Source organism: Colius striatus, chromosome 9 (genome assembly GCF_028858725.1).
Source record: "Colius striatus isolate bColStr4 chromosome 9, bColStr4.1.hap1, whole genome shotgun sequence".
Classification (NCBI taxonomy): domain Eukaryota; kingdom Metazoa; phylum Chordata; class Aves; order Coliiformes; family Coliidae; genus Colius; species Colius striatus.
In genome coordinates, this window is record NC_084767.1 from 22060031 (window position 1) to 22086778 (window position 26748).

Below are 26748 nucleotides of genomic sequence, written 5' to 3' on the forward strand. Positions count from 1 at the left end.
TATTCATCTGCCATACTTCAGTGGTGAACCTGAAAATATTCCACTCCCTAGGAAAAGCTGGGGGCTCCCAGGGCTGATCTTGCCTCCCCCTGCCGCTTTCTCCCTTCTCCCGGCTGCTCTCTCCATGCGAGGTGCCGCACATGCTGAAGCAGCTATGCATGCCATGCCGGCTGGCCCTTGGGGTGGCTGCTACTTTGTTGCTAGGAGAGCCCAGCAGAGTGAGATATATATTTATTTTCTTATGTTTTCAAGCAGCTGGCAGGCTGAAGAGTTTTGGGAGCTGCTCGTGGTCCCGGAGTGATGCTGGCTTGTGTGCTTAGTACAGAATCATAGTGAAGGCTTCAGCAGCAAGTAGGATTGGAGATCACCAATCAATTAAAAAATTGCTAATAAGAGCTGAGATAGAAAATGCCCATCTTACAGAAAAAACAAGGCTGTAAGACCTGACATTTTAGTAACTAGGGAGGAGCGTGAGTTTTTGCTCTCCTTTTGTGCTCTTTGATCTGCAGTGATCTGGGTTGTGAATCTGGGGAGGCTGATGGCTGAATGTTATTTAAAATAGGGATATTTTGCTTTACCCCTTCAATCCAATTTCCTCTTCATTTAATGTCATCCACTGCTGCTTACTCGGGTGAAGCTCAGCTGGATGTGTGTCATCCCATTGACATTAGGTTGTGACCACTCTGGTACAGTCCAGCCTCTCTCTTGGATCTAGAAGGAACAAACCAACAGCCAAAAAGTCATGATGTTAATAATCTGAATTACTTGTTGTAGGACAACGCAGTGTGGTTGTGGTTTGACTTCTTGACATGCTCCCTGAGGTTGCAGTGATCCTTGGTGTGGCCAGTGGAGGCAGACCCCTACAAGTATTGGGAGAAGACCCAACTCTGCATTCTCTCTAGAAACCTGGGTTGGAGAAAACAAGAAGCAAGCAAAGTGTGAATTTCATTGTATTTTATTCCATATATTTTTTAATGTTCCACTGACACCTTAACATTTTTATAATACTTTGCTTTGTGAGAGATGGAGTGACTTTGATGTCCCCAGACAGGGTTTCACTTGATGGTATCTGTGCTGCAACGTGGAGGGCGGAAAGGGGTTAGAGGAGAACAAGTGAGACAGAACTGGTAAAGGTGGAGGTATTTACAGTACAACAGATGGATTTGAGAAAAGTTTTCTTTATTCATAATCTAAGTCCTGAAAACATAATTTAGCATTTTTTACTTCAGCTTTTATTAGGGGGAGGAGTGTGTGTGTGCATGCAGATAGGGAGAGGAATGAGTGACTAGAAAATCGGGTCTGGCAGTCTGCAGCAGTTAAGTATTGTGTTCTTCTGTTTTAACTCTCCTTGAATGCAAGATACAATCTTTGAAATATTTTAAATAGAGAACTGCTTCAGCAAGATGGATTTCTGCATATCATTTACAAAGTATGTTTTTAATGCCTTTCTGAAGTCCAAACTTATGCAAAATGGGTCTTGTTATGCATGTCTATGCATTTTAATCTCCTCCAATGATTTGTCAGTTTTCCTTAACATCTCCCTGGCATATTACAGCCATTCTTCAACTTTGCTTCACAGGACTACACTTCTGTCTTAACTCACTCACTTCTCCGATCAAGCAATGAATTGCTATTTAGTTACTATATGGTAAGGTTTATAATGGATTTTTCTTGGATTTGGATCAGTACCAGTTGTGGAGTTGAAGATGGGGAGAACCTGGGCACCTTTTGGGCTAAAGTATCTTTTACTTTATGCTTTAGTGTGAGCAGTTGTTACATAGCTGTTATTTTAATGTTCTTTAATTTCTGTTGATTTGTGCTGCTTGTTTTTTTCACATTGATAATTGATTAGTGATTTTTTTTTCCTAATTGGAATGTCTAAAAATAGCTCAGCTAACCAAAGAGTTGATGATTTTGGGTTGTTTTTTCTTTTTTTCTTTCCAGATGGGCTTTCTGGCAGAGACCAGCCAGTAGAGCTGTTGAATCCACCTAGAGTGAACCACATGCCTAGCTCTGGTAAGAAGAAACTTTTATTAAATGTTGTTCCTATTCTGGGAATGCAGTAAAATATTCTGCAGCTCTGTCTTGCAAGTGGGAGAGCAAATGCAAATGTAAAGAACTGGAACAAAGTGTGTTAGAACTTGCACACATCTACTTTCCCAGGCTGGGAGAGAGGGATTTGGGAGTGGAGGGAGAAGAGTGCAAACTTGGGATAACTCAAACAGCTCAGCCCTCACCCATGTCAGGGGACTAGGGAGAGCCTAACCTGGATGGAGCTGCTTGTTTTTCCCTTAGAAAGGAGAGGACAGTGGAACAAAGCAGCACCTTATGGGTCTTTTCACAGCCTTAAAGGAGCACTGTGAATTGAAGCAGATTTTGAGTTGCTGCTCTCATTAAGGAGAAATCTCCTTGTGTTGAAATGAGGAGCCCAGCAGTGATCAAAGCGTATCATGCTGGGCTCTGGGCTGTTTGCTTTTCTTCCCTCTTCTGATGAACCTGCTTTGGTGTCTCTCAGGTCTTGTCCTTCTGGCACGAAACAAAGCACAGCAGCCACTGTGTTCATTATGGAGACTGTCTGCTCCTCACGGAGCTGAGATAAAACAATTGCAGCACTTCAAGTGATAGAAACCAAAGTTCTGGTCGCAAATACATGAAGTGCTATGGAAAGCAATCTGCTGCTGTCTTTTGTGTTTCCCCCTTCTCTCTTCCAAAAGTGTTTTGTTTCCAGGTGCAGAGAGAGATATTTATACTAGCGATGATAGGATATAAGAAGCATTATCTACTTTCCAGGCAGGAGCTCGAGTTCTTTTGAAAATCCAACTTTCCCTTCTGTGCTGCCTTCCAAAATGCCTTTAGGTCCTTTTATATCAAGGAAGAGATCTTGCAGAAGATCTAAGCGCTTCAGGTAATGCAAGTTGGAAAAATGTAAATGAAGCTTAATCAAAACAACTTCACTTAATTAGGGGGAAAAATATGGGCTGTGACCTAACCTAGATTTTTGTGGACTTTATTGCATATCTGGGGAAAGGGAACTTTTAAGGAGGTAGAGCTATTGTGTTGCAAAAAAAAGGAAGAGATCCTCGTTTACCAGGTACAAGTGTTTGGCTTCAGATTCTGAGAAATGTTTCTTCTCTCTGTATGATCCAGAACTTGTCCGTCAGGTAAGGGAGGTTATATTTTCCTACCCCTGAGAGAAATTCTCATTTTAAGACTACGGAGGTAACATAGGCCAACTTAAGGCTTCTACTCCCCATTTTGTATCTGTGTACTAGATAGAATGTAGTGGCTCTGCAATAGAGGAGTTACAGTCCTCTTTTCTATTAGTAGGTCAATGTCCTGTATCGTGGATGTGATGGGATTTGAGTATTTCCCCTTTTTTAATTGTTTTTGTTCAATAGTTTCTTTTGAGATATTTCAGAAGAAAGGCTGACATTGGTTAACAAGTTGGGCAACCTAATGGTGGAGTTGTGTGTGCTCCAACTGTTTTTCCCCAGATGGAAGGAATCCTTTTTGAAGATGTCATGGATTCATTCAGGATTTAGGGAATTCTTACCTTTTAGACTCTACTTTGAGTATTTTTAATAGCTCAAATGTATGCCTAGGTAAAAAAAAAGCAGCTAGCCATCACTGGGGAGCTGTGCTCATGCTAAGGGAGCATGATGCGAGATAGATGGTGGTAACCTCTTTGTTGAATACTTTCTTCTAGCCTTTGAGCTGTGAGAATTCCTATATTGTGCTGGAGAGCTCAGGCTTGCTGTGCATGCAATGAGCGAAGGGTAGGACCAACTTGAAGTGAAAATATAACCTGATGCAAGAAACAGCATTGGCCTTGATGGAGGTCACTCAAGACTGTACGCTTATTCAGTTTCTGCTAAACTTGGGAGAAACCTTTTTCATCCCTACAGTGCATATGAAGGCTGGAAATGTGTAATATTTTGATTTGCAGAAAGGTAATTAAAACTGCAGTGCCTGGTGAAAGAGCTGCAGGAAACTGTTAGTAGACTCTGTAGTATCAGAGAGGTGGAGATGGACAGAAGCTTCCACAATCAGGTGCAAGCCTCCAGTGAATTCAACATGCCTTGGACCCCAGTAACAATAAAAAAGAAGGGCAAGGGCTCGTCTTCAAAACCCTCCTTCCAGAGTGCCCACTACAAATAAGTATAAGGCACTGGTGACAAGGGACTTCAACGAGCAAACTGCAGAAGGGGAAAATCCAGCAAACAACTCACCACCAGCTGCTCCACCTGTAATAGGTAATGGGCACCGTAGAAAGAAGTGATGGGTGCTTGGTGTGGGTGACTCACTGCTAAGAGGCACTGAGAGACCCGTCTGTGGCACAGATAGGGAGTCACGAGAGGTGCTGCCTGCCAGGAGCCAAGGTCAGTGATGCGGCTGCACGAGTGCCATGGCTCATCAGGGATGTGGGCTACTACCCCTTACTTGTGTTCCATGTAGGTATGAGTGATGTCATGAGGCATGACATCTCCAGGATCAAAAAAGATTTTATAACCTTGGGGGAGAACGTAAAAAGTTAGGAGGGCTCAGGTTATTTTCTACTCCATCCTGTTCACTAGAAATAAAGAGGAATCTACAATGAAAAAATCAGCCAAGTGAACTCCTGGCTGAGAGGCTGGTGCCGGCAGGAAGGTTTTGGATTCTACGACAACGGATCCTTCCTTGGGGACTACGGCTTGATAGGATAGGATGGGATTCATCTCTCCCATAAGGGCACTGCAGTATTTAGGAATAGGCTAGCCAACTTGATAAAGAGGGGTTTAAACTAAGGGACATGGGGGATGGGGGAGAAGCAACATAGACGATCTGTCCTCTCTACCAGAGAAACAGGGCAGGACAGGGAATGCAATGATGAGTGCCCTTCATCTGCACACTGGGCTGAGATGCAGAATGCTGACCACCCTGAGGAAGAGCCAAGCTGGGGAGGATCCTCCTGCATCCATCCAGGGAAACCTGTGTGTGTGAGTAAGCCCCTGCGCTGCCTCTACACCAATGCACGCAGCCTGGGGAATAAGCAGGAGGAACTGGAGATGTGGGTGTGGATGCGGGACTACGACCTCATTGCGGTCACAGACACATGGTGGGACAGCTGCCATGACTGGAGCACAGCCATGGAGGGCTGTGTGTTGTTTAGGAAGGACAGGCTGACAGGGTGTGGAGGTGCAGTTGCTCTCTATGTGAGGGAGCAGTTAATGTGCATTGAGCTCTGCCTGGGTGGGGATGAGAGGCAGGTTGAGTGCTTGTGGGTAAAAATTAATGGGCAGGAGATATTGTTGTAGGAGTTTGCTACAGGCCACCTGATCAGGAGGAGGAAATGGATGAGGCCTTCTATGAACAGCTGGGAGCTGCCTCAGCGTCACAATCCCTGGTCCTCATGGGGGACTTCAGCCAGCCTCATATTTGCTGGGATAGCCACACAGCCAAGCACACGCAGTCCAGGAGGAACCAATGAGGAGAGATATGCTGCTGGACCCTGTACTGAGAAATAAGGTCTTCAAAGACCTGCTTGGAGGGATCTCAAGGGATAAGATTCTAGAAGGTAAAAGTGCCCAAGAGAGCTGGTTGATCTTCAAGCACCACTTCCTCCAAGCCCAGAATCAGGGTGTACCCACTTGTATAAAAGTGGGAAAAGGAGGCAGGAGGCCTCCATGAATGAGCAAAGATCTCCTGGGACAACTCAGGCAGAAAGCAGCCATCTATGAGAGGTGGAAACAGGGGCTGGCTTCTTAGGAAGAGTATAGGAACATTGCCAGAGCATGCAGGGGTGCAACTAGGAAGGCTAGAGCCCTTCGAGAATTAAATTTAGCCAGGAAAATTAAGACACTTTTCAAGTACATCGGCAGCAGAAGAAAGACGAGGGGGAGCGTGGGCCCACTGCTAAACACAGAGGGTGTAGAGAAGGCCAAACTGCTGAATACCTTCTTTGCTTCAGTCTTCACGGCCAAGGCTGGCCCTTGGGAAGCCCACTTCAGCAAGGGTAGTAGGATGGTGTAGACAGCAAAGGACTTGCCCTGGGTGGAAGAGGAAGAGGTTAAAGACTTGTTGGCCAAGCTTAAGGCTCATAAGTCAATGAGTCCTGATGGGATGCATCCTAGAGTGCTGAGGGAGCTGGCTGATGTGATTGCTAAGCATCTCTCCATGATTTTTGAACAATGATGGAGGACAGGTGAGATGCCTGAGGACTGAAGAAAGGCCAATGTCACTCCAGTCTTCAAAAATGGCAGGAACGACAACCTGGGAAACTACAGGCCAGTCAGCCTCACCTCCATCCCTGGAAAGGTGATGGAACAACTCATCCTGAGTGTTATCACTAAACATATGAAGGAAATTATGGTTATTAAGGGGGAGTCAACATGGATTCACCAAGGGGAAATCCTATCTGACCTACCTGCTATGAGGGCATAACTGTCTGACTAATGAGGGGAGAGCAACTACACTGACTTCAGCAAGGCTTTTGACACTGTCTCTCATAACATCCTCATCAGAAAGCTCAGGCAGTGTGACTTGGATGAGTGGACAGTGAGATGCGTCAAGAGCTGTCTGAATGACAGAGCCCAGGGGATGGTGATCAATGTCACATAATTGAGTTGGAGGCCTGTGGCCAGTGCAGTTTCACAGCGATGGTTTCTGGGGCCAGTCTTCTCCAACATCTTCATCAATGACCCGGATGAGGGGAGAGTGTACCCTTGGCAAGTTGGTTGATGACATCAAACTGGGAGGACTGGCTGATTCCCCAGAAGGCTGTGCTGTCATTCAGTGGGATCTTGACTGGCTTGAGAGTTGGGCAGAAAAGAGGAGACTGAGGGGAGATCGTATTAATATTTAAAAATATCTAAAGGGTGGGTTTTGTGAGATTGCTACATCCCTTTTTTCTGCTGTTTCTAGCAACAGGACAAGGGGTAATGGGATGAAGCTGGAACACAAAAAGTTCCATTTAAACTTAAGAAAAAAACATTTGACTGTTCAGGTGAAGAAGCCCTGGCACAGGCTGCCCAGGGGGGTTGTGGAGTCTCCTTCCTTGGAGGTTTTCAAAACCCACCTGGACACGTTCCTATGCGACCTGATCTAGGTTGTCCTGCTTCTGCAGGGGGGTTGGACTAGATGATCTCTAAAGGTCCCTTCCAACCCCTACCGTTCTATGAATCTATGAAAATGTGGAAAACTAGTGTTTGGCAAAAAGATGTCTCAGCATGTTTAGAAATGCAAGCTGATAGCATTAATCTTGGACATGGCTTATCATCTAGCTTTTAAGTGTGATACTTGCCCATACGTATGTATCCTCATGGGTTTCTAAAATTACTTTTAAAAGTTGTTGTCGAGGGAGTTGCCCAGTTGGGCAAACCATTGTTGTATCTGTTTTTTGTCATTATTCCCTCTCAAAGTTTGCTGCAGATCCTTCGGAAGGGGAAAGGAGAAGTAATACGAATAATTGCTCTGGAAAAGAACTTACATGTGAGTTTGTGGAGTATTATTTTAAGTCTCAGGCATGGTTGATGTAATGGTATTGAAAAACAGCTTACGGGCAAAAAAAATGCTTAATTGTATTCTGGGATGTTCCATTTAAAACCTTATCCAATCCTGGTTCTTGTAGAGGAAGTGATTTACAAACCTTACGATGAATAAACTTGGGCAGACGATGAGGATTTATTCCCAGAATCACATTTCTAGTGAAGATAAAATCATTGCAATGTACTTGTAGGAAACTGAAAGATTTCCCTTTGCCATGAGCCAAGTGAAGGAGATCCTTGCTAGTTGTTCTTTGATATAAAGGCATGAGAAAAGGCTGTGCCATACCCAGGTCCTAAACGTGACCTGTTCCGGGGAAGCGTCTCAACTAAAAAATCACTATGTTTAGAGCATTTTTAGGAGTGAATTGCATTGAGTAGAATGGAGTTCAGTCATTGGCATGATATGTTTTTAGGAAAGTGTTTTGTCCCTCTGCTTTTTGCATAAATTAAGTATTATTTTGAGGAAGGGAAATATTTTTTCCTTTCAAAAAATTATCACCTGTAATTTTTACTTCTGAATTTTACTTGCCTGCAAAAGTAAAACAAGGTAAACCCACATCTTGCACAGGAGTATAATATGCTGTTTAATAATACATGTTTCTCTGGCTTCAGAATATTTCTGTGTCTTTAGCATGGGGGAGGAATGGACATCATTTGTTGCGATTATTGTGCAATGTTGCTTTTCCTTAACATTTGCTTACTGAATGCAGAGATCTTCATAGCAAGGACTACACAGAATGGTTAATGTTACATGGAAAACCTCATGATGAGGAAGGGGCGAAGTATAGCAAGAGAGAAAGCTCAGGTATGTGGGCACAGAGGTGGCCCCTGCCTGGTTTTGATGGTTGGCAGCAGATCTCTTGCTGAAAGGTGAGGGAATGGTCCTGCAAGTTAGCTAGTAGTTTTGTGTTTCACAATATTTTTCTTCTTTTTAGCAGACAACTTAACTGCAGTCTGCATAAGGAGACAGAATAATATGTAAAGAGAGAGGGACAGATCACTTTTTCTTCCTGTGCTTTTAAACTGAGCAATGCTATGCCTTATCCATAGTCTTAAAGACTGCAATTGTGTAAATATCTAGATATGTTACAGATGATCCTCTTAAAAACGTCATTTGTGTGCTGCTGATACCATCCTTGAGATTTATCAAATTGATCTTCATTAGGCATACTTTGGAGAAGGAGTTTTCATTCTTTCGACAGTAAACACAGACTTACCAAAACTACTTCCCATATTTTTTTCATTTTTTTCTCTTCAAGGTAAACTTTATAGTTCCTCATTTTGTTAGAATACAGTCTTAAGCACTTTTCACAGAATCACAGAATCTTAAAGGTTGGAAGGGACTTTGAAAGATAATCTAGTCCTACCCCCCTGCCAGAGCAGGACCACCTGGAGCAGGTCACACAGGAACTCATCCAGGTGGGTTTTGAATGTCTCCAGAGAAGGAGACTCTGTCACCCTCACAGTGAAGAAATTCTTCTTTGTATTTCTTTGGAATACCACTTATGTTCCAGCTTGTACCTGTTGCCTCTTGTCCTATCGTTGGACATCATTGGCAAGAGTCTGGCTCCATCCTCGTGATGCCCACCCTTTATGTATTTATAAACTTTAATGAGGTCAACCTTCAGTCACCTCCAAGCCAAAGAGCTCCAGCTCCCTCAGCTTTTCATTATAAGGGAGACGCTCCACTCCATCATCTTGGTGGCCCTGCACTGAACACTCTCCAGGAGCTCCCTGTCCTTCTTGAACGGAGAGACCCGGAACTGGACACAATATTCCAGATGAGGGCTCACCAGGGCAGAGTAGAGGGGGAGAAGAGCTTGGAAAAAGTGATCCTTGAACATATACCAACTGTCTTGTGTCATTTTACCTTCTACTACCCTGTCCCATGGGATGTCCCCTAGCAATTGCTTGAAAAGGCCCAAGTTGGCCCTGCTAAAGTCCAGGGTTGTGATTCTCCTTGGTATTCTGTTCCTACTGCATGAGATCCTGAACTCCACCATCTCGTGATTGCTAGAAATGTGATAAAAGGTATTTATCTGATATGTAATGAAAATGCTAGAAGTAAATGAGATGGGAACTAGTCCCTTTTAAAATTAAAAGCTTTACTTAAAGTAATAATACTGCAAATTGAGTCGGTCTCAGGCAACCAGCTGTGTCTCCCCAGTATGCTGGTCATGGCCTAATGTGATGTTCTGTGGATATCTCTGTATAGTAACAACCCCCGAATAAGCAAAGAAATTCCTCTTCCCAGAGCATTTACATAGTTTTTTTCAGGGATAAGTTCTTAAGTTGTGATGGAAACAGTAGTGAAATCATATAACATTGCTGTGATTGAGTGCATCTGACAAATAGCTTGCGTTGGGACATACCCATTGCAGAAAACAAATCTATGGATAGAGGTTGAGGAAAAGATGTTGGACTTGTTGTCCCAAAGGTGAAGACCTCTCTTAGGCTGTTATTGTGCATCAGATGGAAGGCTGCTACCATGCCTTCTTGAGGTTGTTCTCCATCTGTCATCTGCAAACCACTGGTGGTCTCTGAGGCCACTGTGCAAGTTAGAGAAGTTATCAGTGCTGATTTTCTGATTAGTTTCTGAATGTTGGTATTATCTTCTCCAAAATTTTAGGAGATAGTGAGTTGAATAGGGAATGAAGGGTGGCTACTGCAGAGCAGTTTCTATGAGAGCAACAGGGGCTTAACTGGGCATGTCCTAAGAGTGGTGATGTGCAGACTGCATCTTCTATGTGAGATTGCTCGAAGTAGGTCTTCCACCTGTGGCTGTGCCTCTGCTTTCCATCTAGGCCACTGCTGCTCGCCACACTGACCTCCTGCTACTGCCTTTACCACCGCACTGCTGCTCAGACCTTGGGACAGCTGTTCCAACACAGTACTGGGTCTCTTCTGGATCTGACACTGGCAAGGGCAGCGTGGTAGGGGCAGTCAGAGGATTATGCATGAGATTTCAGGTCTCTGGTTTTTTTCTTCTTGGATTTAATTATCCAGTCTCACACATTCATTTGAAAAAATTGTTGATGTATGTATGTATAAATGGTTTGCAAGAGCCTCTGGACTAATATTGTTACATGATTTTACAGGCTTTTGAAATTGAGATTAATCCCTGTCTCCAAGAGGAATGAGTGGTAGTCCAGCTGGTTTAACAGAGCCAAATACCTCACCTTTGTTAATTTATCCCTTCAGAGGAAGGGAGTGCCCTCTCACTGCAGTGTTTTCAGATACTTGACTGCTTTCTATAGTGTCTGTGCTTCAGAGGCTCTTGCAGAGAGGTACCAGGTCAGCTGATGCAGTGGGCCTTTGAAGAAGGTTGGGGTTGTTGGCCAGTCAGTTGGGATTCAGGACTCCTGACAGGCTTGTGCCTTGCAGATAGGAGCCTCTCCATCCTTATTCACACTGGGATGTGTTATTACAGGGACAGCGTATGGTTGTTGTCATGCCCCAGAGATGTGAGCTCATGCAGAAATGCTAGTCCTTTTGTACAAAAAATATCCTCATTTATTCTACGTGGAGTCCCTAAGTGGAAGGAACCCACCCCAAATCCCCAAATTATCATTAGAATGGAATTCTTCAGAAATAATTTTAATGTCACAACCATATACTAAGCAGATTAAATTGTTGTTTACTTGCTGTGCTGTTGTTAGGTTATTTAAAAGCTGCAGCTATTTTGGTCAGACTTAGCATATTAATTTTACCACCATTTCAATGCTGTGGTGTAAGACAGGAGAGAAGCTTCAGGTTAGTGTAGCTTAGAGGCTTGATAGTTAAAGTCAAGTTAACCTTTTATTCACTGTAACAAGTATTATTTCCAGCCCTAAGCTAGCCATACAAGAAGTAGCTTGTGTAATGACAGTAAGTGAAGTGGTTTACTATTCCAAGGTGCTACTAAAGCTCAACTTCATGAGCTGTTGCTCAGCAAGAAAGGCCTTACTGCTTCAGCCAGCTCCTGGATTTCCACAGGTCATTTGCTGTATTGTTGTGCTTCTATAAAAAGCCCTTTCATAGAATGGTGGGGTTGGAAGGGACCTTTAGAGATCATCTAGTCTAACCCCCCTGTAGAAGCAGGTCAACCTACATCAGGTTGCATAGGAACATGTCCAGACGGGTCTTGAAGACCTCCGAGGAAGGAGACTCCACAACCCCTCTGGGCAGCCTGTGCCAGGGCTCCCTCACCCTCATAGTGAAATAGTTGTTTCTTATATTTAAGTGGAACTTCTTGTGTTCGAGCTTCATCCCATTACCCCTTGTCCTGTTGCTAGCTACTATAGAAAAAAGAGATGCCCCAACCTCCTGACACCCACCCTTTAGATATTTGTAAATATTAATGAGATCTCCCCTCAGTCTCCTTTTCTAAACTAAACAGCCCCAGTTCCCGCAGCCTTTCCTTATGTGAAAGATGCTCCTTTGCAGCATGTCTAGAATTCAGTCAGCAAATACGGAGTTAGCTCTGCAGGAAAGGGAAGGGAATAGCCTGAGCAGCTCCCTGCAGAGTAGCAGGGGGATTCAGGAGCTCTAATGTTGTATCCAAACTCATGATTTTTGGGTCATAGGATAATTTAAGGACTCCCTAACAGCACGTGCCTTTTGCAGGTTGTGTGTGTATATAGGGACGTATCCAAGAGGGATGAGCTTTTTGGCCAGCCTGATGAGGCTGAAGAGCTTGAGACTCTTGCCTGAACCTCAGCATCCACACGCTGCAAGGAATTAAACCTCTTGCTGTGCTGGGTCTACTGGAGCAATGACTGTTTTGTTGTCTGTCCGGAATGTGGACATCCTGACCTGTGGGGTGGGAAGAGCAGGAGCCTGTGGCTCCTAAACTCTGCTTTGTTGTGTTTTGCCTCAGAAAAAAAAATATTTAGCCATTACCTCCTTTCTTACAGACAAGGAAGTGGTTACGAAACAGAGGACGTTGGATGAATTATTAACAACTTGTTCCTTTTTTAAAAGCTGGAAGCAGCACTTAAATCTTAAACATTTGAATACGGAGATGTTTTCTTAGATGAAAGGAAGCTACCAGGAAAGTTTCCTTTACTGCAAGACCCAACTTGTTTTTTTTCTTTTTTCTTCCCTCTCCTTGTTTAGTTTGTTAATTCACTCTAGTCAACTATAGATTTCACTGGATTTGCTTAGTCACAGCTGTTTGCAAAGTATTATTTTCAAAAAAGAGAATTCTCACTGATTCCCTACCAGAGGAAAGATTTTCCTTTTTTGTGCTTTTTGTGTTTATAGAAAAGCAAATGATGGAGGGAAGAGCCTTTGAATGCATGATGGTATTTACATTGAACTTTCTGGCTTCTTAGGGAAGGAGGAGATAGCGCAACGTAAGCAGACATTTAAAGGCTCCCTTGCTGTTAATCAGTAATCTGTTCCCATTGCCTCTGGCTTTCTTAAAAATAACAGTACTGTGCGGTGAATGGAAAGCCATAAATATTTCACAGAACGTGGCTCACGGATTGTGGTATTTTTGTGTGTCTCAGGTACAATCTTTCAGTGATGGTGCCATATCTGGTTTCCTATGTGTGTTTCCATGCTAGGGGATTTACCTGGATCTGCAACCCCGAGGAGATAATCAAGAGGAAATCTTTGTTTTGATTTTATTTTACTCTATTTTTCCCTCCCTCGCCCTTTTAAGATAACACTTGTCCTAAGGCTGGAGTGGCCCCACACAAGCTGCACTTGACTCCTCTTTTCCTCAGTTTCTCCTGACACCTGCTCAAAGTATGTGAGTGTTAGCTGATGGAGAGGGTGCTGAGCACTAGTTTGTTAGCAGCTTGTTTGCTTTGGTCCATGTTCACTATTTATTGGTGTTCCCTCTAATACAGAGCTCCCCCGAGTGCTTCATGCCAAAATTAACTCAGAGTAGTTTATTGCTCAAGGGGAAATACATGCCATAGGGCTGTGCTCAGCAGCCACCTGCATTCCTAGGATTTTAGGAATTCCTCTTCTGACGCAAAATGCATTCGTCAAGATCCTGGAGTCTCTTTCCCAGCATATATTGATTTTCAGTGCTATATTTGGCTCTGCCTTGTCTTTGGGCTGTAGAGGAAATATCAGGTGAATGGCTTGTGCAACGATGCCTAAAATATTGTGGCAGTCTCCAGATGCTGACCTACAAAACTGCTGTTACATAGACCTTTCCTCTCCCTTTGTGTTATTTTTCCTCTCCTGCTCCCCTCCCCCCAAAAAACCCTGCTCCAACTTCCAAAATGATTAGGACTGAGACAGAATAAAAATTGTAACCAAGCTACTTGTGCGGCACTTTGCACAACAGTTGGCACAGGCAGGGCAAACAGGGAGGACGGGCAAGGAGTGATCCCACAGCCCACACAGAGAGCTGCAAGTCGGAGAAGTGCTCATGCCTCAAGCTAGCAAGATAGTGGGCACTTACCCGAGAGCTAAAGCCACGGCTCAGATGGATAATGCCCTGGTGAAGATTGATGCATCCACCCAGACAGAGCTGGTCAGGAGGGATGCTTCAGTCCAGGTGGAGTGCAGGGGGTGTTTAGGATGTTTAGGCACATCTGCTGCTGAGGTAAATGTGTGTCATAGGTGCGCTCAAGTTCAGAAACTGCAGTGCCTGGTGAAAGAGCTGCAGGAAACCCTTAGTAGACTCTGTAGTATAAGAGGGACGGAGGTGGAGATCGACAGAGGCTTCCACAATCAGATACAGTCCTCCAGTGAATCTGATATGCCTTGGACCCTGGTAACAAAAAAAAGTAGGGCTTGTCTTCATAACCTCCCCTTCGACAGTGCCAACTACAAATAAGTATGAGGCACTGATGATGGAGGACTTAAACAAGCAAGATGCAGAATGGGGAATCCCAGCAAACAACTCACCACCAGCTGCTCCACCAGCCACAGGTAATGGGCACTGTACAAAGAAGCGACGGGTGCTTGGTGTGGGTGACTCATTGCTAAGAGGCACTGAGAGATCCATCTGTGGATCGGATAAGGAGTCGTGAGAGGTGCTGCCTGCCAGGAGTCAAAGTCTGTGATGTGGCTGAGAGAGTGCCACAGCTCGTTGGGGACACGGGCTGCTGTCCACTACTCCTCTTCCATGAATGATGAAATGAGTCACAATATCTCCAGAATCAAAAAGGATTTTAAAACACTGGGGGAGCAAGGGAAGAGTAGGAGGGCTCAGGTTATTTTCTCTTCCGTCCTGCTCACCAGAGGTAAAGGGGAAGTCACCAATGCAAATATTAGGCAAGTTAACTCCTGGCTACAAGGTTGGTGCTGGCAGGGAGGTTTCAGATTTTATGACAACAGATCCTTCTTTGTGGACTCTTAACTTGATAGGACAGGATGAGATTCATCTCTCCCATAAGGGCAGTGCAATATTTGGGAATAGGCTAGCCAGCTTGATCAAGAGGGTTTAAACTAAAGGTCTTGTAGGGTGGGGGGAGAAGTAGTAACATAGAACAAGCTATCCTGTCTAGCAGGGAAACAGGGCAGGACAGGGAACGCAATGATAAGTGCCCCTCATCTGCACAACATGTTGAGATGCAGAAGGCTGACCACTCTGAGAAAGAGCCAAAGCAGGGAGGATCCTCCTGCATCCGTCCAGGGAAACCTGTGTGTGTGAGTAAGCCCCTGCGCTGCCTCTACACCAATGCACGCAGCCTGGGGCTAGAGCCCTTCTAGAATGAAACCTAACCGGGAAAGTTAAGGAAAACAAGAAGATGTTTTTCAGGTTAATTTGCAGTAAAAGGAAGATTAGGAGGAATATGGGCCTGCTACTAAACACAGAGAATGCAGAGAAGACTAAACTACTGAATAGCAGAGGACTTGCCCTGGGTGGAAGAGAAAGAGGTTAAAGACTTGTTGGGCAAGATTAAGGCTCATAAGTCAATGGGTCCTGATGGGATGCATCCTAGAGTGCTGAGGGAGCTGGCTGATGTGATTGCTAAGCCTCTCTCCATCATTTTTGAACAGGGGGCTTATGAAGTCTCTTTCTTTGGAGGTCTTTAAAACCCACATAGACACGTTTCTATGCAACCTGATCTAGGTGGACCTGCTTCTGCAGGGGAGTTGGACTAGATGATCTCTAAAGGTCCTTTCTAACCCCTTCCATTCTGTGATTCTGTGATACTTCAAGCTGAAAAGCCTGAGCAACACTGATGCACCGCATTAGCATGGGAGTGCTGTCAATGGGAAAGATTTCACTTTGTTTTGACTTCTTAGTTGTGTAAGCCTTGAATGATGAGATGTTGCCTTCAGGAAACAGGATCATTTGAGAGCTCGATGACAACATCAACACTTCAGCTTCGCCACCATGATTTCCTTCTGCGTGCCCATGGTTTCCTAAATCGCGGACTCCTCAGGCTCCTAAAGAGGACCCTATGGGCATCTGCTCCTCTGTCCTTGCCTAATTCTTCTTGCCACCAAGCAGATGTGAAATCAGCATTTTCTGTGCCTCAGATACAGTGCTGAGTTAACTTACACTAAAGCCGTGTCGTTTATGTTTATGATTGGTGCTGGGTTCGCTTTTGCCTATTGGACAGCTTGATTTGATGTCTAAAAGCCCGTGTCTCCTCTAACTTGAAACAGATGCTTATGATTAAATGTCTGCTCCTTTGACTTATCTTCTATCTTGTGATTTAAACCACTCAGTCATTACTACTTTTCCATCTGTTTTTCATTCAAGAAATTGTGTCATATTCGGTGATTCATTCATATTTGATGAAGATGGTCTTAAGTTTTTACGATCTAATAAAAACCTTTAGAATCATCAACTTGGAATGGTAATTGTAATAGACTTAAAGATAAAGATTCTGTATATTTTAATGCTAATTTGCTGGTTATTTTTTAAGCTGTTACGGTTCCGTTCTAGTGAATTCTGTACAGTGAATTCGTTTAAAAGTTTCTGACGAAATTCAGTGACTAACCTTTTTTGCTGGAGAGAGGAACTCTTCACAGGGTATCACAAGCAGTTCTCCAGATTGCACTGAAGACCAAAGCATGGGTGAAATTCAGGTCAAAACTTGCCTTCCTTAAACCAATTGGAGCCCTCCTTATAGACAGGCATACTATAATGGTATCAGTGAAGGTCATGAAGATCCTGAGTTTTCAGGGTATCATGTGCATTAGTTAAGTAATATATGCCAGGCTTTTATTTTCACTAAGGAGAGCAATCTGCAATTTGTTTCTCAAATAAATGAGTAAAACTTTTTCCCAATTTATTCTAAAAACAGATTAAGCTCTTACAAGAAGATGTTTTTAAAAAATATTGATGGGAGAATACCTTTTATCCCCTATTTTTTGCTATTAAAAATCTGTCTTAAGCTCTTAGATATTTCTTCAGTTGTATGTAACACAAGCTTGTTTTTGTGGTTCAGATATTTTGGGAAATTGTTTTATTAGAAAAATATTAGAGCAAGTTATTTTCTGCTATACTTTTCTTAACGTTTGATGCCTGTATAATGTATGGGAAAAGTAATACGTAATGCAAAACTAGTCAAACCAAGCCCACTTACTTGATAATTTACCTATGAAGGAAGAATGTCAATGTTCTGATGAAAGTTTTGCTGGGTACACAGAGCTCTTTTAGTTGAGGAATGAAAAATCTGTCATGAATGGAGTTGGCATTTTTGTTTTGTTCTCACATTTTGAGGGGAAGATGGAGCGGGAATGGACAGATACAAAGTTTCAAGGTGGATGTTTTTGAGTTCATTTTGACTTGAAAAATATTTGCAGCTCATCAGTATCACTCTTGGTAAACCAGATCCTGTCATAATGATTTCCAGAACGTTTTATTGCCATCTTATGCTGGAGGATAAATTAAAATTTTCTATCTTGATTGTATTAGAGTAACTAAATAGACATTTTGTCACTGAGAGTGCTTTCATGTGACTGCTGGTGCTGGCTTGTGGCTTCCTGGCAACTGTGTCACCAGGATCCTGAGATGGTAGCTGCAGGGGGAGCAGAGCAGGGAACTCATGTCAGTGCAGAAATTTGGTCACGGAGGTAAATGAGTTTTGTTGAGAGAAACTGGATGGTCTATGTCTATTACAAAATTATTATCTGGGAGTGGGCAAACAACAGATACAAGTCTTTCTGTACACATCTGGCTGGAGTTGAGGTCTGGTTTCTGAATGTCCCAGTGATCACAGGGATGGAGAAGGATTTCCAGCTGATGCACAGATGCATAGAAGGCAGGATGGCATGGCTTGCATGACAAAAGGTGAGGATGGAGATAGAATCATAAAATTGTTTTTATTGAAAAAGACCTTGAAGATCATCAAGTCCAAGAACTGACCTCACACTGCCAATCCCACTCCTAAACCATGTCCTTCAGCAGCTCAGCTACACAGCTTTTCAATATCTCCAGGGATGGGGGCTTCACCACTTCCCTGGGCAGCCTGTGCCAGCGTCTAACTACCCTCTAAGGGAAAATGTTCTTCCTGATCTCCAATCTAAACCTCCCCTGAGGCAACTTAAGTCTGTTTCCTCTTTTCCTGTTACTCATTACTTGGGAGAAGGGACTGACTTCACCTCACTTCAGCCCCTTTCAGGTAGGACAGTGATCATGTCTTCCTTCACCTGTAGCTCCATAAACTGGAGCATGGCAAGGTTCTCTGCAATCACAGAATCATAGAATGGTAGGGATTGGAAGGGACCTTTAGAGATCATCTAGTCCAACCCCCTGCAGAAGCAGGTTCACCTAGATAGGTCACACAGGAATGTGTCCAGGTGGGTTTTGAAGACCTCCAAGGAAGGAGACGCCACACCTTCCCTGGGCAGCCTGTGCCAGGGCTCCCTCACCTGAACAGTAAAATAGTTATTTCTTACGTTTAAATGGAACTTTCTATGTTAAAGCTTCTTTCCATTACCCCTTGTCCTGTCATGAGATAAAACAGAAAAAGGGATGTCCCAACCTCCTGTCATCCACCATTTATATATACCTGTAAATATTAATTAATATTAATTCTATGATTTTGTGATTCTATAATCAAGCATATACCTGGACATCATCAGAACCTGATTTTTGCCAAATTCACTTCAGTTTCCTACTATCTGCTGCAGGTATTGTGCAGGTAGGTGACAACTACAACACATCAGTTATGACCTGGTTTTAGAGGAGGGCAGAGAAGAAAAGCCGTGAGCCACAGGGATGAACTGCAGGTGTCTTGTAAGTCAAGTGAGAAACTGTCATGTTCCTTCAGAAAGATATCTAGATGCTTTTTCCAACACACAAGCCACAAAGTGTTGTTTAAAGAAGACTAGCTGCAATGAAGAGATGGTGGGCCAAGCCTTAAGGTTGCTGTTGTGCAAGGGAAATACATGAAACCCACTTGATTCCAAAGAGAGTTTTGCAAGGATTTGGCTTGCCTTTGAAATCACCTGGGAATGTATGTGCCCTGTGGATGGCCATAACTGCTTATTTGCAATTTGGAACTGGCTTTTTAGTGCAAAGAACAAAAAAGGCAGAGAGGAGTCTTACGAGGTTTAACAAGGACAAGTGCAGAGTCCTGCACCTTAGGAGGAACAACCCCATGCACCAGTACAGGCTGGGGATGGACCTTCTGGCGAGCAGCTCTGCAGAGAGAGACCTGGGAATTTGGCTGATAATAAACTGAACGTGAGCCAGCAATGTGCCCTCGTGGCCAAGAAGGCCAATGGCATCCTGGGATGAGTCAAGAAGAGTGTGACCAGCAGGTCAAGGGAGGTTCTTCTCCCCCTCTACTCTGCCCTGGTGAGGCCTCATCTGGAGTGCTGTGTCCAGTTCTGGGCTCCTCAGCTCAAGAGGGACAGAGAACTTCTGGAGAGAGTCCAGCACAGGGCCACCAAGATGATCAGAGGACTCGAGCATCTTCCTTATGAGAAAAGGCTGTGGGAACTGGGGCTGATTAGTCTAGCGAAGAGGTGACTGAGGGGGGATCTCATTAATATATACAAATATATAAAGGGTGGATGTCAGGATGTTGGGGCATCAATTTTTTCTGTTGTAACTAGTGACAGGACAAGGGGTAATGGGATGAAGCTGGAACACAAAAAGTTCCATTGAACAAAAACCTATTTTACTGTTCAGATGAGGGAGCCCTGGCACAGGCTGCCCAGGAAGGGTGTGGAGTCTCCTGGACACGTTCCTGTGTGACTTGATCTAGGTGAACCTGCTTCTGCAGGGGATTGGACTTAGATGATCTCTAAAGGTCCCTTCCAACCCCTACCATTCTATGATTCCATGATTCTGTGTTTTTTTTACCAGTAGGAAAGAGGATTAGGGCAGAACAGAACCCTTTCAAATGTCATGCTGGTATCATAGGGCTTGCAGGACAGGGAAGTGTGGAAGCAAGGTGCTACGTTCGTCTTGTTCCATGCAGAAATCTCCTTCTAGGAGGAGATAGTATACTGTTACCACATAACACAACGTACTGGGTCTGGTGTCACAGCAATCAAATTACTGCTTCTGCTAACCTCAAAGTGGCAAGAAGGCATCTGCCCAGGGAGTTTTGGGACTCCTAAGTCCTGAGATATGGCTCTGGCCAGACAAGGGTGGAATTTTATTTCTCCGTTTATGAAATGGTTCTCGTATGAGCAGTGGAGTTTTCTGTTAGACAAAGAGATTGATTTGATGTCTCAGGATCAGCAGTCGTTTTGTGAAGGTGTTTGTGACGCACTAAGAGCAAAAACTCATTCTTGCTTTTCTGACAGTAAGCTGAGGAGCTGATGTGCTTTTCATTTAAATTGGAAGTTGCTTACGATGGTATTAGACCTGCTCCATCTGTCTCAGCCCAGGTTAGGTGATGAGGTATTTTGCTTAACTGAGCAGTAAAGTTCTGCTGATAAAACCCAGCTCAGAGAGTGACAGTAATTCTCTTCACATAAAAGGCACTCAAACCTGTAGCCCTTTCAAACACAGCGTGCCTTGGTCCTAGGGTCGAGGGGCATGTTGATTTGATATCTCTAAACATTCAAAAAAGGGCATAATTGAACAAGTGATAGATACCTTAAGATGTCAGTGAACTGGGACTGTGTGTGTGGTAGACCCACACTGAAACACAGCCTGAGTTGGAAGCACTTCTTACCTCTGAGCATACAAGAATGAAACAGCTACTTCAGGAATCCTGCACTCAATTACATGAACTTGCTTAAAATAGTTTTCTGACTAGACTTTTTAGTGTATTTCTGAGTGGAAGGTATCATTATAACCGCTTAACAGAGCTGGCCACGCTGTGTAGTGACAGCTGTGAGGCATTCCTGAGCAGGATCAGAGCTAGGGAGAAACGCCTAGCTCTGTCTCTGAATCTCAAACTGATGATGGTGTTCAGTTGTCCACTCCATTCAAAGCATATATGTGAGGCACTTTATCTCACAAACCATGTTTTGGATTTTAAACACAGCTAAGATGTTCCAGGGAGAATGGTTCATCTTCTGCCTTTCCTATCTTTGATAGTCTATAGGATCTTAAATGCAGGCAGTGTTTCCTAGTGGCAAACACATTGTTCTGGCAAGCTGTAAGTGGAGCATTAGCAAAAAAATACTCCCAAAACATGAAATTTCGTTCACATTATGTGTGATAATCCTGGTTACAGAGAAGGTATTTATCATTTCTTCAAGCAGCACTAAACAAAATTTAAATCCCTATCCTCTATTCTTGACTTGTGTTTTCAGACTCAGGAATTCAAAGCCCGTAGGAACTGGGAATTTAAAAGGTAGTGCTTTGAAAGAGCCAGAAGGAAAGGCTGGAGGGGAAGAGGACCGAGTCAGGACTGAATGCAGTATCGTAGTGCAAACACAAACCGAGAGAAGATGGAGGATCATCTGTCTTGTATGAGGTGGACAATACACAATAAAGACTTTCCACCTTGGTGCAAGCTACTGGTTCCAGGTCATACTATAGCAAAAAATGGGCTGGGTTTTAGATGTCTATGCTTTAATGGAGTGTCAATTAACATAACTGACCCTCCATGGCAGGGCCTTTGTATCAGTTCAGTTCCCAAATTATTCCTTTCTTAGATTTCTTCTAATGTGTTGTCTGTACTTCAAGGCACTCTGTGCAAGAAAGTTAGGTCTCTGTGGCTGATGTTCATCTTCACAGTGTGGTAGTAACCTTTAAGTCATGTTGGTGGGGATATATATCTGTTAAGATTGTTTTCAGCTAACAGAAAGGACTGCTGGTGATAGGATTGAAGATGTTGCACTGCTGCCCCAAGCAAAGAGAACAAGGCAACCTGGCTGTCAGTGGTCACCTCTTCTGACTCTTTCTCCTGACCCAGCTGCTGCTGCTCTGCTTACCATCACCCTTCTTCTGGATGGCCCCCATGTCTGGGGGAGAAGAGCCCATGGGAGATAGTCCAGGTCCTTCTGAAATGGAAATGCAGTGGTCTAGCTGTGAACACCTCTTAGGGAATATTACTGCTTGTAATGTATTTTGCCTTCACCAGTCCCAATTGTGTGAGAGCATCCTATAAACTGACTAACTGACAGTGCTAGTATGCAAAAGATGTGAATAGATGAGTGTTTTAGTGGCAATCAAAGCCATACGGTCCTTCTCCTCTCAGTTCTGAGTCATTTGACACAGAACTTGTTTACTTAAGAAAGCAAAGCAAATTTGCAGGAAGTTAATAGCTCTTTAATCAATACCCTTCCAAGGTTAATATCAGCTGTCAGGGAACAGGATACATTTCAAGCATGCTGCTAGTACGTCATCATTTTTTACGCACGTGGTAGCAGTAGTAAAAACATACTGTATCATTAATATGCTGTGAATCATGTTAAACACACAGAAGGAGATCTCGGGTGTTTGAGGAAAAACATAAGAGGTGCTTTGCTTCACAAGAGAAGCATGGTTTGTGGCTGCTCTGATTTGCTACCATGTGCTGCTCACAGTCCATTTCAGATGGATAGAGCTCCAGGTGATATGGTCAGCCACTAAGTTACTGGCTTTCGGTGGTGACATCTCCAAAATTTCTGGCAATGAATAGAGCACTTGGAAGGGCTAAACTCTACTTGGCTATATGTCAAGCTCTAGCTTACCTAACAGTGCCAAGAAGAAATAAATGGATAAAAAAAATTCTTTTGAGGACCTTAAGGACCTACCATGGTGACCTTGCAACAGCTCATGGGCACAAGGGCATGGGGGTGTGCTGTGGGTGGACAAAGGAAACTTTTTACATTTACTTTTTGTTTGGTTGGTTGGTTTTAGGGAGGAGAAGATGTAGTTACAATTAAAAAAAACAAGAATCCTTAAAATTGCTATGAATAAAATGCTTGAGAATTTCCTTTCTAGAATGACAGCATAGGAAGAGGTTTAACTTCTTTTACACTATTGCTTTACATTCTCCTTGATCCACGATGTGGCAATGTCCAAATGCTGAACAGAGATGGAAATAGCATATCAGGGAAGATATTGGCAATGTTGACACAGATATAAAGTATCCTGAATTAAGCAGCCAAGAAACTTTGTCTTGTTTGATGTGAAGCCAAATATATACAGTGTCTGCAGTAAGCTTTCTTCTCTCATTCTGAGGCAGAGTGAGAGCCACAGGGTCGTTTCACCTCACTCGTAATGGAATTAGGGGAACCTAATTCCCACAAAAATTGTCGGTTTATCTTGATTTTGAAACTCATAGATTAATCTACTCTGCTTTGAACTAGTCACTCCTGAAGCTAGGTAGAGGGTATCCACCATTCAGTACAAGAAGAAAATAAGGTAATATTTACTGTCAAATTAAGAGCAATAGAGACAAATACTAAAATGAAAGAAAGCAACCCACAAATTACCCTTTTGCATGGAACAGATACATTCACAGTAATGACACAGAATATAAATAAATATGTGTGTATATATATTTTTTCCAGGAAAAAGGTTTCTGTCTTGCAGTAGTATTCAAGTCAGATCTTAGGAAAAGGCTTCTGCTCTCAGATCATCTATTGCAGGTCTGCGACTGCTATTCTGCCTTTCCAGAGCATCTTGTTGAAAGTTAACTTGGGAGATCCATGACTTGGCTCAGCTTTTAATTACAGTATTGCGATTGGCACCTTCTATGATGCATAAAAGTTGCCAGGACTGAGTGTCTGGTGGATTATTTTCTCTGGCTTTCTTTTTATCTTCTTATGCTGTATCCTTTTTTTGTACCGTCTTTGTATTTTTGATTATAGCAGTGTTTTTTTTAGGACTGCTCAGAAGAGGGCACAGAATGGTAGGGGGGTGGCTGCCTGACCCTCTTCCCAGCAAATGTGGCTCCTGCAGACAGCAGCTTGGCAGTGAAGGTGGGAAATGTTCTCCTGGCCTGATCAGCAGTTGGGAGTTCACAGGCTTCCTCGAGATCTGCCACTTCGTGATTCTGAAGCCTTCTGCAGCCCTGATGCTGTCACAGAGACCAGGGAACATCAACGGGAGCGTGAACTGGGAGCCCACTTTCCCTTTGCTGGCTCACATGCCAGGGTTGAGCACAAAGCTGATGTTGCCACCACCTCTGCTCTTGTGCACTGGGAGAAGAGCAGCCTCATCTGCATTGCTTGCTTTATGTTCAAAGTGTTAATTGAAGCCTTCAGAATCCCATCTGTGAAGTCTCATCTTGGAGCATTGTTCCCACCTGGCTTTTACCAAGCGCTCACTCAAAGAGGCTCTTACTTGGCCTCTGCATTTGTGGCTGCTCTTGCATGTGTGTGCTCAACCCAAGAATGACATTTTGTAGCTACTGCAGGAGCATTCAGTTCAGGAATTCAGTTCACTTTCCCGAAAAACTTTCTGCACCAGTTTTCAAAATATTGTATGTAAGACAGTCCTCTTTAAGTGTCTTCACTCCAAGAAATAAATTGAGTTGCCAAAGTGCATTCAGACAGGCACCAGAGCTGAGGAAGAGTCTGGAGCACAAGTCTGATGGGGAGTGGCTGAGGGACCTGATGGGGTTCAGCCTGGAGAAGAGGAGGCTGAGGGGAGACATGATCACTCTCTGCAACTCCCTGAAAAGAGGTTGTGGTGAGGTGGAGGTTGGTCTCTGCTCCCAAATAACAAGTGATAGGACAAAAGGAAACAGGCTCAAGTTGTGGTAGGGGAGGTTTAGATTGGAGATGAGGGACAATTTCTTCCCTGAAAGGTCTATCAAGCTAAGAGAGGCTACTCTGGACAGTAGTGGACTCTCCATCCTTGGAGATATTGAAAAGCCTTTGTAGCTGAGAGACATGGTTTAGTGGAGGCTTTGGCAGTGCTGGAGTAACAGTTGGACTCAGTGAGCTTAAAGTTTTTTTCCAACCTAAGCAATTCTGTGATTGAAGCCTTTTAAGCTCTTTGCTGCTGTCTGAGTACTGAGTATCAGCTGTGCAAGTGTTATGTTGCCTCTACATGTCATACTTGATTTTGTTCTCCATCAGTGCCCTTGGGTTGTTCAGAGCAGCCTTGAAAGCCACTTCAGGTAAGCACAGGCAGACAAAGCTCTGCTTTAATCTGAAGGGGAGGATTTCAGGGAAGCTTCATTAAAGACACCTTTTCTATGCCTTCCCCAAACATTCAGTCGCAGATGCCAGTTGTACCTATTCAGGGTCAAAGATGTGGTTTACTGATGCTAAAGAAGACTGCAGTTCCTTGGCAACTTCCCTCTATGTTATTGGATATATAGGCAAATTCCTGAAGCTTGTAAAGACTTGTGCACTTCTGCCGAGCAATAGCTCTTTTGCACTATTTCTCCCATGCTTATCAATGTATCGTTTTCCTTGCTGCTTTGGGGTTTTTTTTTGTGGGTTTTTTTTTTAAAGAATTTAGGCTTCAATATGGAGATTTGGCTGCATGTAAATGTGCTAATGAAATTACTGATGCTGGTCAGGGTAGGGTGTAGGAACTGCACCATACTTCTGCCGTAGAAGAGAAAAATCACTTTTCAGTGAGCTGCATGAGGAGACAAATGAGAACTACATGCAATGTAAAAATCACTGTAATATTCTGAAAAGTTCTATTCCTTTTAAAGCAGTTTTAATCGGGTTTTCAGACGGTTCTAGAACATGTTAGATATTAAGTTGGTGTACAATATAAAATATGCTTTAGTCTTTATCCCAGAAAAATAATTTCTTGCATATGATGATTTCACCTTTTAAGCAGCCATTATATAATGCAAAATAGAATTATTTTACCCTTTGAATTATAATATTAACTGGTATTTTATATCTAAGTATTATTTTATATCCAAAAGACTAAGCTGTGCATGTCTTGGTGAATATAGCTGTCTGCCAGAATTGAGGACACTTCCGACTGCACCATAGATGATGAAGGTTAAGCCCTTCTTAAAGGTGTGACCTTGTTACTGGATTCAGCACCATGTATAATATGGTTACAGTTGTGAGTTACCTGCCACTGTCCATCCTTTTGAGCAAAGGAGAGCAGCAATGTCACAAGTGTCACATCCCCAGTCTTCTTCCTTGGATAACAAGTGTATAAGAGAGTTGTGGTCAGGAAGCTATTTTCCTCCTACAAATGAGATAAACAGGGTCATTGTTAAAGCAAATTCAAGCAGAGAGATGCTGCATTAGGTCTGTGCCCAAGTGTGGTACTCCTGGTTTTTTCTGTACCTTTCCTTTTTCCGTTAGCTATAAACAGATTGAAACTTCTGTCATGTTTGACATGGAGCCATTTCTGGTAATGGGGAAGGGGCTGTAAGGATGGCTACTGGAACAAGTTGCTCAAAACTCCCCCCAGCCCTGAGTCAGACCCTCTTCTGGGACTGAGCCAATTGGGTGCCTCCATGATCGATTTTTAAGGAAAAGCTGTAAGAGGAGGATTTTTCCTGTTTCTTTCTTCTTCCATCCCTTCTTTTCTGGCTGGTGGTGATGCAAGGAGTGGAAAGAGTGAGAGAAGTGACCATGCAGATCCAAAGGTCAGAGAGGGAGGAGAGGAGGAGGTGTGCTGGAGCAGGGACTCTGGTGCATCCTGTGGAGAGGACTGGTGAAGCTGAGATTTGTTTGCATTTCATTAAGGACCCCACATCAGGGGCAGTGACTATGCCCAGAGGAGGCCGTGTCCCATGGGAGGGACCCTGTGTTTGCAGAATCACAGAATCTCAAGAGCTGGAAGAGACCTCGAAAGATCATCTAGTCCAACCCCTCTGCCAGAGCAGAGCCACCTAGAGCAGGTCACACAGGAACTCATCCAAGTGAGTTTTGAATGTCCCCAGAGAAGACGACTTTGTCACCCTCACAGTGAAGAAATTCTTCTTTATATTTCTTTGGAACCTCTTCTGTTCCAGCTTGTACCTGTTGCCCCTTGTCCTATCAT

General features: G+C 43.6%; 1 protein-coding gene across 7 annotated transcripts in view; it reads left to right on the forward strand.

Moving 5' to 3' along the window:
* Window positions 1-26748, forward strand: part of HDAC4 (histone deacetylase 4) — a 288250-nt gene that overhangs the window by 106324 nt on the left and 155178 nt on the right. For 6 of the 7 annotated variants that reach the window (XM_062002060.1, XM_062002065.1, XM_062002062.1 and 3 more), the window contains one exon: window positions 1945-2016. The exons of the other annotated variant lie outside the window; for it this stretch is intronic. In XM_062002060.1, coding sequence (XP_061858044.1) covers window positions 1945-2016 — 72 coding nt within the window. The remainder of the gene's footprint in view (window positions 1-1944; window positions 2017-26748) is intronic. 7 annotated transcript variants of the gene reach the window in all.